This window comes from Mustela putorius, unplaced genomic scaffold, assembly GCF_011764305.1.
Source record: "Mustela putorius furo isolate JIRA1106 unplaced genomic scaffold, ASM1176430v1.1 tig00003983_pilon_pilon_pilon, whole genome shotgun sequence".
NCBI classification, from domain to species: domain Eukaryota; kingdom Metazoa; phylum Chordata; class Mammalia; order Carnivora; family Mustelidae; genus Mustela; species Mustela putorius.
The window spans coordinates 7984297-7999903 of record NW_025422123.1 but is presented as its reverse complement, the minus strand read 5'-3'; the positions used below and the strand labels follow the sequence as shown (position 1 = coordinate 7999903).

General features: G+C 40.3%; 2 protein-coding genes across 6 annotated transcripts in view; one reads left to right on the top strand and one right to left on the bottom strand.

Moving 5' to 3' along the window:
- Positions 1-15607, top strand: part of TREML1 (triggering receptor expressed on myeloid cells like 1) — a 78746-nt gene that overhangs the window by 17709 nt on the left and 45430 nt on the right. The window contains exon 6 of one of the 2 annotated variants that reach the window (XM_004739967.3): positions 13768-13850. The exons of the other annotated variant lie outside the window; for it this stretch is intronic. Coding sequence (XP_004740024.1) covers positions 13768-13809 — 42 coding nt within the window. The 3' untranslated portion in view covers positions 13810-13850. Of the gene's footprint in view, positions 1-13767; positions 13851-15607 lie in introns of those variants that run through there. 2 annotated transcript variants of the gene reach the window in all.
- Positions 1-15607, bottom strand: part of LOC101679208 (adenylate cyclase type 10) — a 40964-nt gene that overhangs the window by 3152 nt on the left and 22205 nt on the right. For 3 of the 4 annotated variants that reach the window (XR_006604147.1, XM_045071268.1, XM_045071270.1), the window contains exons 17-26: positions 15400-15533; positions 14649-14777; positions 13607-13882; positions 12257-12586; positions 7711-7774; positions 6207-6426; positions 5725-5850; positions 3127-3299; positions 2274-2433; positions 89-293 (exon numbers count right to left, since the gene is read on the bottom strand). Coding sequence is in view for 3 of the 4 variants with exons in the window: in XM_045071268.1 (XP_044927203.1) it covers positions 89-293; positions 2274-2433; positions 3127-3299; positions 5725-5850; positions 6207-6426; positions 7711-7774; positions 12257-12586; positions 13607-13882; positions 14649-14777; positions 15400-15533 (1817 nt within the window). In the remaining variant the exon portion in view is untranslated. The remainder of the gene's footprint in view (positions 1-88; positions 294-2273; positions 2434-3126; positions 3300-5724; positions 5851-6206; positions 6427-7710; positions 7775-12256; positions 12587-13606; positions 13883-14648; positions 14778-15399; positions 15534-15607) is intronic. The other variant, XM_045071269.1, reaches the window with a different exon arrangement.

Genomic DNA, 15607 nt, shown 5'->3' with positions numbered 1-15607 from the left:
TAAGGAAGTCAAAGAGCATTGTATGAGGCCTAGTGGTGAACTTGGCTTCTCTAAAAGCCCTAGCCCCACCAGCTCCAAGCCCCATTACCCAGCTTGATGGAGAAGTCAAGATGGCCAAGGCAGAGCTTGGTGTAGGCTAAGGCCTGCATGAGCCGGGCTGTGGCCAATAATCCCTCCCTGGAGAACCAACATAGGCTGCTTTTCTGAATGGCCATCTGCTCACACTGTAGCCACTTGTCTCTGTCACCCATATACTGGGAGAACTGGGATAGGGCCACATAGGTAGAGACAACCTGTGGGACAACAAACATGGGGCAAAATATTCTGACTGTACATTCATCTTATACTTCCATCTTGTCCCTTTCCTTTTTTTTTTTTTGCTAAGAGCCCACTATGGTGCCTTGCTGCCCACCTGATCAGGGACTACTGGCATCCCTATCACTCTCCCCAACTCCTGCTAAGAAAACACACTCCTTGTTGCTCCCACACTTCTAATTTGATCATTCCCACTGCCTGATCTTTAAACAAACCACTTTCTCTACCTGCCCCTCTTCTTGTTCTCTGATCCCAGACTTCCCCTTCAAGACACTGGACAAACCATACTTCAATGTTTTCTCTAATGAAGTCCTCTGATACGTGTTCCTTAGAACTCTTCAGAACTACTGCCTAGATGTCTATTCTAAGTATTTGCACATTTGACATCATTAAAGACTTTCTTCTTGAAACACTGTCTTCACTAGGTTTTGAGGACATCATATTCTTTTGGCAACTGCTCAGTTTCTTTTACTGATTTCTCCTTATGACCCTGACCTCTTAACAATGGAGCTGTTAACTCAGTCCTTGGACCTTTTCTCATTCCCTCGGAGAGCTCACCTAGTTTCATGGCTTTAAATATCAATGATACCTGAATTTCTATTTCCAGTCCAGACCCCTCCCATGTACCCCACATTCATATGTTCAACTGCCTACTTAACATCTCCCATCTAGATGTCTAATAGACACCTCAAATTAAACATGTCTAATACCTGGCTTCAGTATTTCCCCAAATCTGTTCCTTGTGCAGACTGTCCCATCCCAATTAAGAGCATCTCTATTCCTCTAGAAGTCCAGATTGCAAATCTTGGGATTATCCTTGACTCCTTTTTCTCTCCCATCCCAGAAATGATCCACTTGGTGAGTCCTGTTGGTTCTCTCTTGACTGAAGATCACTCCTCCTACTTCCTCTGCCACCACAACAATCCAAGCCAACTATCTCTTGCCTGTATTGCTGGGATAGTCTCCTAACTTGCCTCCCTGCTTCCTCTCTTGCCTCCTTCAGTTGATTCTCAATACAGGAGACAAAATGACCCTATTAAAATATAAATAGACTGTCACTTCTCTTCTCAGAACCTGCCACTTACTTCCCATCTTCTGTAGTGTAAAAATCTAAACCCATATAGTGGCCCACAAGGCTACACCATCTGCCACCCATCCTCTCCTGGCTCTCTGACTCACCTCCTGCTTCTGTCTCCTCCCTTCCTCACTGTTCCTCAAACATGGCCAGCATGCCTCGTGCACCACTGTGCCTTCTGCCGGTGCACTCTTCTCCCTGAAGCCATATGGCTTACTTTCTCACCTCCTTCAGATATTTGTCCAGATGTCACCTGCTTATTGAGGCTTTCCCTACCATCTTGTTTAAAACTGCACCCCATTGTCCAGCTCTCCCAGAACCCCATGGCCCCTTGCCTCCATTTAATTTTTCTCCACTGCATTTATTATCAACTAACATTCCATATATTTCACTGATTTGTTGTGTGTTTCCCTGGAACCAAGATCAGTGCCTGGCACATAATGCATATTCATCAAATATTTATTGAATAGATGGATAAAAAAGTTAAGACAGACAGATGGACACTAAAGTTAGGAAGATATTTCCCCTCCTTCTTTTTTCCTAAGTCAGCAGTTCAAATCCTTCTTTAGATCGTGGACTCCTTTGAGAATCCAATGAAAGCTGTGATCTGTTAGCTACCTCCCTCCACTCGTCAAGTGTTCTTTTGAACATACACACCAAAGCTGACATTCAGTTCAGGGAACACACAGACAGCCATGCCTGGAAACCCATCTAAAATTCATCTAAAAGAACTCATCTGCAATGTGGGAAATGCTGCTCAAACATACAATCAGTATGTCCTATAGAGTCTGGTTATTGTGGAGCCATGCTAAACTCAGAATCTCTCTCCCTAGCATTTTAAGTTTCTGAGTGATGTCTAGGGGTAAAGCAAGGACTTGCTTACCTGGGCTTCATCTGCAAATTCCTCAGCAGAATTCTTCTGCATGAGAGTGGCGAGGCAGGCAAACCTGCGGCTGCTGGCTGTGGTGTCCAGGTTATAGAGCTGCCAGAGCAAGGAGAGGCAGCGGACCTGCTGCTGCAGGACTGCCAGCTTCTTCTTACTGCTGTGAAGCACAGAGCACTTAGTTTGTCCATAGTCCGCACAAGTGCCCGCTGTCCCTCCCCATAAAAATCCAAATCTATTCATCGGGGGCTATCTACAGACTTTCAAACTCAGACATGTTCCTGGGATCCCCATAAGACTTTTTAAACCATCCCTCTTTTTCTTTTTAAAGTCGACCCAGCATGGGACTTGAACTCATGTCCCTGAGATTGAGTCCTGTGCTCTTACTGAGTCAGTCAGGTGCCCCAAAACATCCCTCTTGATTGAAAAAATTCAAAGAAGTGTTTTTAAAAGGGTTGTTCTTTGAATTGCTATTTTGAATATATTTCCTACAAGTTATAGCTCAATAACTGGATAGCAATGAAATATTTTGTATGCATATCAGAAATAATATTGTTACATAAATGTATATATATGTATACATGTATATACACATACATATATGTATCTTGATTTGAAAGAGACAGGGTAATATGTATCTTTATTTGAAAAACACAGAGTAATACTATGCTCAAAAACAAAAGAAGGATTCACTCTACTACATTTCACTGACTCAGAGAGTAAGGTAGAAGAACTGGAAGTGTTACAGGCTTGAAAGAGGAGTCTTAGGTCAATAGAGGCAACACTCCAGGCCCCATCCTAGTTTAGTTCTCTGGTCCTAAAGGGACAGGGATGACTTGGCTAGACTCCTCACTTCTCACTAGGGTTGTTGGGAGATTGGCTTAGCGAACAGGAACGCCAATATTTTTCCAGGAATGTGTGGAAAAAGACACCAAACCAGGTCCAAGGGAAACTCCTTTTCAGCAGTCGAAGGGCTTGCCTGGCCAATTTTTTGGCTAATGTGATCTGTCCCATCTTGAAACAGACCTAGAGATGGGAAAATGAGAAACAGTAATGTAAATGTGGGAAGAGTACTAGGATGAGGCTCTGGTCATTTGGCGTTAGTACTTGGGCTGCTGAGGCGCTAGAAAGAGAGAACTGCAGCAGGGCCTGACCACACTAATGAGCACCAGTAGGGCCACAGGCAGGTAAAGGAGTGAGAAAATAGGACTGTGGAGAAAGCACCCTCTTTTCTCATCTCCCTCATGTTTGTCACTGAGAAGGCTGTGGTTTGGAAAGTGATGCTGCTGGACTGAAATGGGACTGTCATGCAGCAGAGACTCAGATGTTTCAGATGTCACTGAAAGGATCTGAAATGTCACCAAATCCCTTATCTGTCAGGTCATGCTGCCACAGTGTATGTGGGGGTGGGAGCTGAAGAACTACCTTGAGGTTATCATATTCTTCACGTTTTAAGACTAAATCCTCCAAGAAAGTGATAGTCTGTGGTGATTCCAGAACAATCTTGGGAAGATTGCACAACAACTTCTTCTTATAAAGGGAAAGAAATAATTATTTAACCTCTGGATTGCTCAAAGACCTCAGATTGAAACACAGATAATATAATACCATGGAAAACTCTTAATATTCTCTTTGGCATTCAAAGCATTCAAAGGCATTATATACATTAGGTTTACTCCCTTAGCCAGATTATCTTAAAGTTTACATTGAAATTAGTTTTTAATTTTTTAAAATTTTAAAGCTTGGCTCTCTAACATCCCCCATGGTTTTATGGAGTAATTATGTATAAATTGATAATTATCCCAACACATTTTGTTCTGTAGATTTAATAGTAGTGAGGCTGGGGAAAAGTTGCTGAGCTGTCCTGAGTTATTCTTATGCAATAAATAAATTTACTTCAATATGTCTTTTGTAAATAGAGTGTCTCATGGCATGCGTTTCCCAGAGCTTCTACCTGTTATATAAATCTCATTCCCTAAGGAAATTGCTTTGATACAGAATAATCTATGAGGCACATATTTTTGTAAGCAAAATGTAGAATGGAATATAGAGAGCTCCTATTTGTATATAACAAAGGAAAGGGGAGACCACATACATTTATGTATGCCAAACCCCTCTGGTAGAATACATAAAGATTTATAACATCAGGGAGGGGACATAGTAGCTGAGTGACGGGGTTGGGTATAGGGAGACTTTCATATGTATGTTCTCCCCCCCCCCCGTTTTATTGAGATGTATTTGACACAAAGCATTGTGTAAGTTTAAGATGTATGACATGATGGTTTTTTATTGAGATATTGTAACTGACATATATAACGTGTTAATTTTAGGTGTCCAACATAAAATTTTTATGAGAACTTTTAAGATCTATTCTTTTAGCAACTTTCAAATACATAATACAGCATTGTTCAGTATAGTCACTATGCTGCAGATTATATCCCTAGGACTTATTTATCTTATAACTGGAAGTTTGTACCTTATGGTCACCTTCACCTTTATGTCCACTTCCCAGCTGTTCTGAAGTTAGTTTATATGTAGTCCACTTAACAAAGGACATGAATAAGCAATTCACAGAAAAATAAATGACCGGTAAACATACAAAAATAATGTACCTTATTAAGAAATACACATTTCAGTATAATATAACTTTCATCTATAGATTAGAAAGTTTAAAACAGACTGATAATATCTGATGTAAGGATGTGAAGAAACGGGAAAAATTCAAATTGAAACACAGATGGTTCCTGACTTAAAATGGTTTGACTTAACAATGTTTAGCTTTCACACAATAGTGTGAAATTGATATGCATTCAGTAGAAACTGTATTCTGAATTTTGCTCTTTTCCTAGGGTAGCAATATATGTATGGTATGATACTCTCTCATGATGCTGGGCAGCAGCAGTGAGTGCCCTCCCTGTCAGCCATGTGATCATAAGGGTAAACAACTAATAGACTTACAATCATTCTGTCCCCATAGAAATTAAGGCTTAGAAGGCTTAAAATAATGTCAAATTAGAGACAACTTAAATGCATGTGAAGAAGGGACTGATCAAACTTTGATATAAGCATACAATGGAGTACTTGGCAGCTGTAACTGATTGTATATACACTAATATGCAAAAATGTTCCATCTGTACTGTTAAGAATAAAGGTCAGCTACAGAAGAATGAGAATATAGAATATGATTCTATTTTAAAAATAACAAAATAATAATGATATGCCTATGTGTGTGGATCTGGTGGAATTTGCACAATATTAACTATGCTGGGGATAGCATGGAGCTCTTTTCATTTTCTCCATATTGTATATTGCAATCTTTTGAATTTGTAGAACGTTTCCTTGCATTATCACATTTACAACTGCATACAAAAAACCAAGATTTTTAAAAGAAATAATAAGGTAACTCTCAAGGAGAAATAACCCGAACTTCAGGGCCCTGCCCTGACTTTACCTCTGACCGAAGACAGCAGAAAGTGGCCTCCTCAAACTGACAGATCTTCACCTTGTGCTTTTTCAAAAATGAGAATGCTGAGGGCTGGCCCAGAAGACTGCTTGCCTTCCTCAAATAAAAGAAGGCCTCCGAACAAGACAAGGGATGGAGAAATAGGATTAGGATTTGGAAGACCCTAGTGGTGTAATGACGTTGAAGGATGCAGTAAGGTTATGATGAGGTCAAGACTGGGATTGGAATTGGGGTGAGCTCACAGTAAGAAATGGGGAGGTGGATGGCACGTGCAAGTCAGGGGCAGGGCGGGCAGTAGTTTGTGCTCTCAGACTAGCACATTCCCACTTGGTGTTTCCTGCTAAACCCCTTCTAGCACCTTTCTCTATCTTGCTCCATTTTTCACCCAAACTGACTGACAGTAAGAAATCCCCATCAAATTCCCCAAGTGAAAGGGCTCAGCTCAAGGGCTGGGAGCAGAGCTTGCTCACCATATAATTCTCTGACAGGTCCAAGGAGGCAGCAGCGGCCTCCAGCAGGTAATAAAATGCACATGTGGTCTCTCCGATGACCAGGCAGTGCCGGGTGAGGGGTGAGAGCACGAACTGCAGGATTTCCTCACAGTGACAGGGCTTTCTGGTCAGCATGTCTTTGTCGGGGGTGCTCTGAGCCAGCTTCCTGTTCACCTGATCCAGGAACTCTTCCTCTGTTCTTTGTGCAGAGAAGATGAGTGGAGAGTGGTCACAAAGCAACCACTCCTCTCGGGCATTCCCAGGTCTCCAAGCCACTGTTTCTGGGAAGCTTTCCTTTATGACTCATCGGTTCTGTGTTTAGCCTTCTCCTCCATCACTCCATAAGTTTTGAAAGTCAGGGACCTGATCTATACTGTCAATACCCTATTAAGAATTTTTTAAAAACCCAAAGCCAATCTAAGTACCTCACAGATTAAATGGAGAAACAACTACACCTGAAGAGTAAACTAACAGCATGTGAAATAAAAACATGAACATGATACAAGGCAATAAGTAATAAATACATTTCTCTATTGGCATATTTGAACTTTGTCATAACACATTTGAACCTGATTTTATACAGCACCATCTCATCCTATAACAACACTGTCTTTCAGGTAGGCAGAAACTATGTTCCTTTTACCATTGAGGAAATTAAGGCTTAGAAAGCTTAAGTGACTTAAATGACCTCACAGCTACTAAATAGAACCAAACCTAGAGCTCACTTCTCTGACTACTAGTCCAGTGCACTTCCCACAAACACCATGAGTTCAAAAGAGGTTAGATCTCTCTGAGACAGAATGACTGAAAAAGATGGAAACTGAGGAAGGCTTTGAAGAATGGGGAATACTCTGATTAGTAGAAGGATGTGGAGGTCACTTAGTATTTCAAAAAGAGGGAACTGTGTGAGTACAGATATACAGGTGAGTGTGAGGATGATTTCTGTAGAATACAGATTTTTCTTTGAAAACCATAAGAAATCAGGTTGGATAAGCAGGACTGGGAACTCTAGAGTGGCTGGTAAACTCAAGGTAGGGACATTTAAAATCAATAGACTAGGTATTAGAAAGCCAGGAGGCACATGATTGGGAAATGTAAATTCCTTTTTTTTTTAAATTTTTTATAAACATATATTTTTATCCCCAGGGGTATATAAATTCCTTTTAATATCACCTGGAGACAAACATAATTGAGAAGGCAAATTTATAGCAGAAAAAAATCTGCTATGTGTACAGTTCATTTGAGAGCTCTTAAATGAAGCTTTTCCTAAACACTAAGAAATAATTTCCCTACAAAGAATCAAAAATTCCCTTTCCAATTCTCTGTTAACTTGAACTCTGGACTGAGTACAAGTGTCACTACTCCAGGGTGGTCAGATGCTTTCCTGGTCTGCAGGTGAGGTGAGTGGCCCAGTTTAATGGTCACCTGTGTCTCATTTCCCATTCCCCCCCACCCAGTACCTCCTCTCACCATCTCCATTTACCTGCAGCGTTCACTTGTAAAGGTCTCTTGACTTCTGAATGGTTTTGTCTGGAACTGAAAACTATCTGTAGGGAGAAAAAGATTATCTTTCATTATCTATCTTTGTATTAACTGAGAACATTTCCAATTCCTGCCTACCTCTCCTCCGAAGCTTAGTTCATGACCTAACTGCTTATCCCATTGTTAAAATGGTAAGTTTAAGTTTAATATTAGCCTACACAAAAAATAGAATGGTAGATTACAAATTCCTTAATGCCAACTATTTAATGATTCAAATAGTAACTCCCCTGAAACCTCCCAAACCAGCCCCTAATTTTATTTGCTAGAGAAATGAATAAAGAATATGTCCACCCAGTTTGATGGCTACTTCTAATAGAGGAATCCCTGAATATATCTTGATTGAATTTATGACAAGATGAGAGTAGACCACAAAGTTAGACCTAGTGAGGAAAATCATGAGGGTACCAGATGCCATTTGGTCCATGAGAGTCACTGTGGTCAGCAGGGGGTTTCGGCTTTACCTAACTGGCCTTCAACAGCCCTTATCCCTCAACTCTGACTCTTCCTCTGCATTTACCTTCTCACACATCAAAAAGGGGTGAATGTTGGGGAGATGTTACCATTAGGGCTCAGAAGCACAGGTCATGGGATTCAAAGGGGGTCCCAGAGAACTGTTATAGGGGGGACTTGTGCTAAATAAAAGAACCAGCTCTCTGAATACTGAACCATGTCAAATAAGGTAGGGTAAATTGAGACAAAGGTAACTAAAGAACCTGGAGTTTGGCAGCACTACTGCAACGCAGTTTCCAGGGGCACCCTCACATCATAGCTTGTGTGACTAGGGCCCTCTAGATTTGTGCAGTACCTGTTGTGCATGGCCATGCACAGAGGCCCTGAATCTGGGAAGTATCCTCAGGGTTTGGTTGTACCAGGAAGGTCTTGAGCCTCTCTCATACAGACTGATGAGGCTGTGTAATCTCAAGCTGACACTGACCTCTCAAAAGGAAAAAGTCATACAGGAAATATGAATGATAGGGTAATTTTTTCCTAGACCAGGACATTCACTGTTACTTTCCTCTTTCTCCTTGGAAAGTACAATAGTGCAAATGCCTAAAGAGTTCATCAGTCAATGACTAATTTTTCCAAGTCATTGGTCTACCATCACAGAGTCATCAGAATGTTACAGCAAGAGCAGACATTAATAGATTAACTTCTTGATTCTGGTCCATTACCATAAAAAATTCACGATCTCTCCCTTATCCCTCTCCTCTGCCAACACCACCTACTACTATCAAAGCAGAAAAAGAGATTTGGTTGGGTCTTAACAGCTGTCTTCAAATATTGAAGAAAGGGCTACTCTGATTTGCATTTCCCTGATGATCAGTGATACTAAGCATTTTTTCATGTGTCTGTTGGCCATCTGCATGTCTTCTTTGGACAAATGTCTATTTTTGTCTTCTGCTCATTTTTTAAATTGGATTTTTCATTTTTTGGATACTGGGTTTTATAAGATCTTCATATATTTTGGATACTAACCTTTTATCAGATAGGTCATTTGCAAATATCTTCTCCCATTCTGTACACTGCCTTTTAGTTTTGTTGTTTCCTTTGCAAGGCTAAAGCTTTTTATTTTGATGTAGTCCCAATAGTTTATTTTCCCTTGCCTCAGGAGACATATCTAGAGAGAAGTTGCTACGGCTGATGTCAAAAAGGTCATTCTGGGCACCTGGGTGGCTCAGTGGGTTGAAGCCTCTGCCTTTGGCTCACAGGGTCCTGGGATTGAATTCTGTATCGGGCTCAGGCTCTCTGCTCAGCAGGGAGCCTGCTTCTCCGCCTCTTTCTGCCTACTTATGATCTCTGTCTGTCAAGTAAAGAAATAAAATCTTAAAAAATAAATAAAGTGCTTTACAAAAAGGTCATTCCTGTGCTCTCTTCTAGGATGTTTGTGGTTTCAGGTCTCACATTTAGATCTTTAGTCCATTTTGAATTTATTTTTTGTATGGTATAAGAAAGTGGTCCAATTTCATACTTTTGCATGTTGCTGTCACTGTCTAGTTTTCCCAACAGGGTTTGCTGTAGAGATTTTCTTTTTCCCAATGAATATTCTTTCCTGATTTGTCCAAGATTAATTGACCATATAAGTATAGGTTCATTTCTGGGTTTTCTATTCTGTTCCATTGATCTATGTGCCAGTACCATACTGTCTTTTAAAATTTTTTTTATTTTTTTAAATTTCTTTTCCACCCAGTTTGATAGCTACTTCTAATAGAAGAAATCCCTGAATATATATGGATTGAATTTATGACAAGATGAGAGTGGACCACAAAGTTAGACCTGTGAGGAAAATCATGAGGGCACGAGATGCCATAGTCCACGAGAGTTACTGTGGTCAGCAGGGGGTTTCAGCTTTACCTAGCTGAATTGTGTTCCAGAATTCATTGCTCCATGCAGTACGTGCCCTCTATAATACCCACCATTAGGCTCACCCAATCTCCCACCACCCACCCCTCCAAAACCCTGATTGTTTTTCAGAGTCCGCAGGAGAGACTGTGGACTGTGAGGTACCATACTGCCTTGATCACTATAGTTTTATAATATAACTTGAAGTCCAGAATTGTGATGTCTCCAGCTTTGTTTTTCTTTTTCAAGGTTGCTTTGGCAATTCAGGATCTTTTGTTGTTATTCCATACAAATTTAAGGATTATTTGTTTTAGCTCTGCGAAAAAATGCTGTTGGTATTTGGATAGGGACAGCATTAAAGGTAGATTGCTTTGGCTAGTATAAACATTTTAATAATATTTGTTCTTCCAATCCATAAGCATGGAATGTCTATTTCTTTCTGTTGTTTTCACTTATCATCAGGGAAATACAAATCAAAACTACAATGAGAGATTACCCCGTACCTGTCAGAATGACTAAAATCAACAACATTAGAAACAATAGGTCTTGGTGAGGTTGTAGAGAAAGGGGAATCATCTATAGGTGGGAATGCAAACTGGTGTAGCCACTATGGAAAACAGTATGGAGGTTCCTCAAAAAGTAAAAAAATAGAACTACCCTATGATCTAGCAATCACACTACTAATTATTTATCCAAAAAGTACAAAAACACTTATTCAAAGGGATACATGCACCCTGATATTTATAGCAGCATTATCTACAATAGCAAAGTATGGAAGCAGCCCGAGTGTTTATCAATTGATGAATGGACAAAGAAGATGTGGTATCTATGTCCATTTATCTATTTATCTATCTATCCATGGAATATTACTTAGCCATAAAAAAGAATGAAATCTTGCCATTTGTCATGACATGGATAGAGTCAGAGAGTATAATGCTAAGCAAAACAGTCAATCAGAGAAAGATATAAACCATATGATTTCACTTATATATGGAATTTAAGAAACAAAACAAATGAGCAAAGGGGAAAAAAGACAGGCAAACCAAGAAATAGCCTCTTAACTACAGAGAACAAACTGATGGTTACTAGAGGGAAGGGGTTGGGGGACGGGCTGAATAGGTAATAGGCAATAAAGAGGGCACTTATGATGAGCACCGGGTGATGTATGGAAGTGCTGAATCACTGTGTTGTATACCTGAAACTATTACACTGTATGTAAACTGGAATTTTTTAAAAAGGGCACAACTCTGGAAAGCTGGTGAAGTTGCAAGAAGGTAGACTTCACCTTGATGAAAGAAGCTTCGTTACAGCTATTGACAATGAAATGGGCTGTTCAATAACTGGAAAAACAAAGAAGGTGAACTCTCATTTGGGATGTGGTAGAAGGGCAACCAGCTTTGGGGAGCATCCATCCATTAATGCAAACTTCTTCAAGCGACCAACTCATATTTATTCCTGAATTCTCACTTCTGGCATTATCTCCTTCAAGGGAGAGCTTCTCCTACTCATTTCTCAGGCCAAGCCAATGGCCCCTTCTGTAGGTACCCCAATGCCTGGGTATGCATTTTCATTGCCTTTACCATGTCGTACTGGAATTTTCTATTTGCATGTCTGTATCAACCCCCAAAACTTATAATTTCAGGGACCCGTGCTTACTCATTTTTTATTCTTAATACCTAGTTGCAGCATCTGATACACACATGTGTATCATATATGTGTACAGAGTTTAATAATAATAATAGTAATAATAATAAGAAGAAGAAGAAGAGGAAGAGGAAGAAGAAGAAGAAGAACAGTAGCTAAAATGTACTGAGCACTAACCACGTGCCTGGCACTATCCAGAGCATACTATATATTATAACTCATTCAATTCTCACAGGAACACTATGAAATTGGGATCGTTATTTTCCTCAATTAATTGAGGTTAGGTAACTTGCCCAAGATTGCCAGCCAAAACAAGCACAATTTCTGAAGTTCTTTCTAGCTCTGAGATTATATTTTTCTTCTTTCTGGTGATTCAGGGATAAATGGCTTCTTCTGCCTATTTTTCTACCTTAATTTGATTCTACCTTTTGGATAAAGAACTCCAAGTACATGAACACGGAGAAGTGCTGCCCATGTGTCCTCTTTCTGCTCCCTGGATTTACCTTGGGGAGAAGGCAGCTGCAACCTGTCTGTGATCACTTGTGTTAGTACTGAGCCAGTATCTTTGTAACTACAGAACCGGGAGGTCCCACTGCAGCTCTTGGCAGAACAGACAGCAAAACGGTGGAAGGGGACAAAGTCTCCCCCCTGACAGCTCCCACAGCGGCAGGCCAAATCTTGGAGAAAGCATGCACATTCAAGGTGCAGGGCTATCTGCTGTGCCTTGGGCCACAGCTCCCAAGCAGCTTCTCGTAACAGTGGCACTCCAAATGCTAGCAGCTCTGTTTGAGGTAGGGATAATTCCTCTTGCAGACTGAGAGGAGAGTCAGCATCTGAAATATAGGAAAATCTATGTGAGAATCTCCCTTAAAGGCTTTTTATGCTATCAATAGCAAACTCCCAATCACATGCTGCTAGTTTATAAGAAAATTTTGTTTACATTTCCTCTGTATAAAGCGTATTACACAAATCTGAGAATGATATTGACCATATCTTGTACAATGTACCACAGAGAAGAAATGGTCAGTGGTACAGAAGTACACTGAATAGATTTCTTAGATCCTTGTCCTAAATTGAGTTTTTTTTTTAACTACAAGTTACTGTAAACATCAACTCATCATAAATGCTCTGTTCAGGGGTGTCTGGGTGGCTCAGTCGGTTAAACATCTGCGTTTGGCTCACGCCATGGTTTCAGGGTCCTAGAATCGAGTTGTGCAGGGAGGGAGTGTGCTTCTCCTGCCTCTGCCTCCTTCCCCCTGCTCATGTTCTGTCTCTCTCTCTCTCAAATAAATAAAATCTTAAAAAAAGAAAGAAAGAAAGAAAAAAAATGCTCTGTTCAAATGTAAGGCCCCAAAATATGTCAAAGTCAAAGGGAAATTATCTGTGGAATATAAGTGCTTTGGTAATCTATGCCACAATTTTAACATGTGGAGAATTTGAGATTGCAAGCTATTTAATGTATATCTTTCTCTGCTCATGTCTGTTTCAATTCCAGATGTGTTTATCCTCCTTGTAAAGTTCAAAATTAGGAACGGTTTATTCCTTTCCTATTATTTCTATCTGGAAACCAATAAAAGATTATGAGAATATTTTCTGAACCAAAAATCAAGATACAGATACTTAACACAAGGAGCTAAAATTCTCAGAATTAAGACAATTCTGAAAAATACAGGTTATTCATTCACTATAATCACGGCTCCTTTGTGATTAAAATAATCACTTTCCCCATTTCTTAGCCATAGTTTCAGGGAATTGTGGCCCATGATAAAGGATACTGATGTTCTTTTTGAACACAGTTATCCCCAACCAAGGCTCCCTGTTCAGGTAAGAACAAGGAAGCAGCTCTTCCTTACCTGGCTTTTTCTTCTTCTCCTCTTTGGTCTGTTCAATAATTTTGATAGAGGAAGGCACTAATATTGACTCGGCAGGAAGCTCCTGATTCCTGTTGAACCAGCGGAGCACATGCATATCCACAAGAGCCCTCAGCACCTGAAGTAGCTTGTTTTTATTCCAGGCAGGCAGGAGGTGCTGCAGCAGATCTATGTGGAAGGAGTGACCAATGACTGCAGCACACTTAACCAGTAACTGCTCCTCTAGGCTCAACTGATCCAACTGGTTTACTGCTATTTCTGGACGGGAAGGGAGAAGTGAACAAGCTTTCTATAAACATAGAATACATTATGTTGATAATCTCTTCACTTAAAAAAAAAATAAAATAAAAGGCTTGCTTTTGGTCCTCTCCTTCTCCACTCACCCTAACCTCTCAAGAGAGCCTTTTCTCCAAGTCCTCATTTGTCCTCATTCCCCATTCATTGTTCAACCAACAGCAACCATGAGGTTTTCACCACACCACTGAAACTATTCTCTCCATCATCACCAAAACCTTTCTCATTTCTAAAAAGAACATCCCCTATCTGATGATGCCTACTCAATTCTGATGGTTTCTCTGTTCTTTATTGCATCATTATAAGCTTATTTCATCCTCTTTCTATTTAACTCCTGCTATGTGTATAACACTGTCTCTTTACAAGCACCACAGATAGGTTTTCTTAAATCTCAGCAACATTACCTTCCTTCCTTCCTGCCTCCTCCAGCACGGGAATATGCAAAAAGGGAAACACAGGACCCAATTTTTATCAAATGACTAGAAAACTCTTCAATCATTAGTCAGCCCTAGAGAATAAGGGGCTCACTTAAGTGAAACATTACTCAAGTAGCATTACAAATCTCTTAAAGACTCTTTGGGCAGTGCCAGAACTTATTTCTAGAAGGCAATTTATTTTTAGAAGAAAATGGAGCTAGCATGATAATGAGAGACTTATATTCAATCAATCACCAAATTACTAGTGCAATGACATCTGTAATTGTTTCACTTGAGGTTTTCAAGGGACTTGCCTTTTAATAATGGTGGAAGAAGCACTGTATCCAAGTTCACATTATCCTTGACTGTGCAGATATAAAGTTCTTGGTCTTCTTCACAGCCAGCAGCAAGAATACCATACATTGTGGATTTCATGGCATTGGCTATAGGGAAAGAAGACTATGACTGAGAAAACACCATGCTCAGTGACAATAGTTTTAAAGGCACAGTATTACAAAAAGTTAGTCAAGAAACTAACGGGATGAAGATGGAGCATATGTTTAAAGTGGCTTCTCCACCCTCCTGTCTAATTTTCTCTTAGAAACGAACAATATTTTCTCTACCATGTGGTATCCAGTATTTATACTCTTCCTGTTTATTTTCCAGCAGCTCCCTCTTCTATTATGTCACAGTCCCTCACAACCCTAGGATGCCTTTCCAGATTTACACGTACCTCTGCCCTTTCCTCCTCCCACTCTCCTCCCTTCTCCCACCCCATCTAAATCATCATGTCATCCTTCTCATCAGTAATTAATGTGCAATACTCTATTGAACTCTTAGGTTTATAAATCCTCTTTTCCTATCCCTACCTCCTCGGCTGCTCAAAAAGGAACTGTAATAGATTGACTGGCTCGATTAAGGTCTCTGAAGCAGGCCAGGAAGGCTTACTCTTGCTTATAATGTTAGTAGGGAAAGGGCACATGCCTCATAAGGATCAGGTGATGCCATAAAAAAGGATGAACCCCAGAAGCAGGACAATAGTAGAACCTTGGAAGCTAAGCTTACCTGAGAGGGTCTCCCATTTGCTCTTCTCCTCCTCCTTTTGGAGGTCGTGAAAGAGCAACATATCTTTGGAGAGAAGGTCCTGGCATAAGACCTCACAGTAGAGGGGATTTCCAAAGCACCTGTGGAGAAGGTAGCTGTAGAAAGGTAAGTAGGGGATTGCTGACTAAGATGGCCACTTGAAGAGAGCCAAGTACAGGGATATTTCATA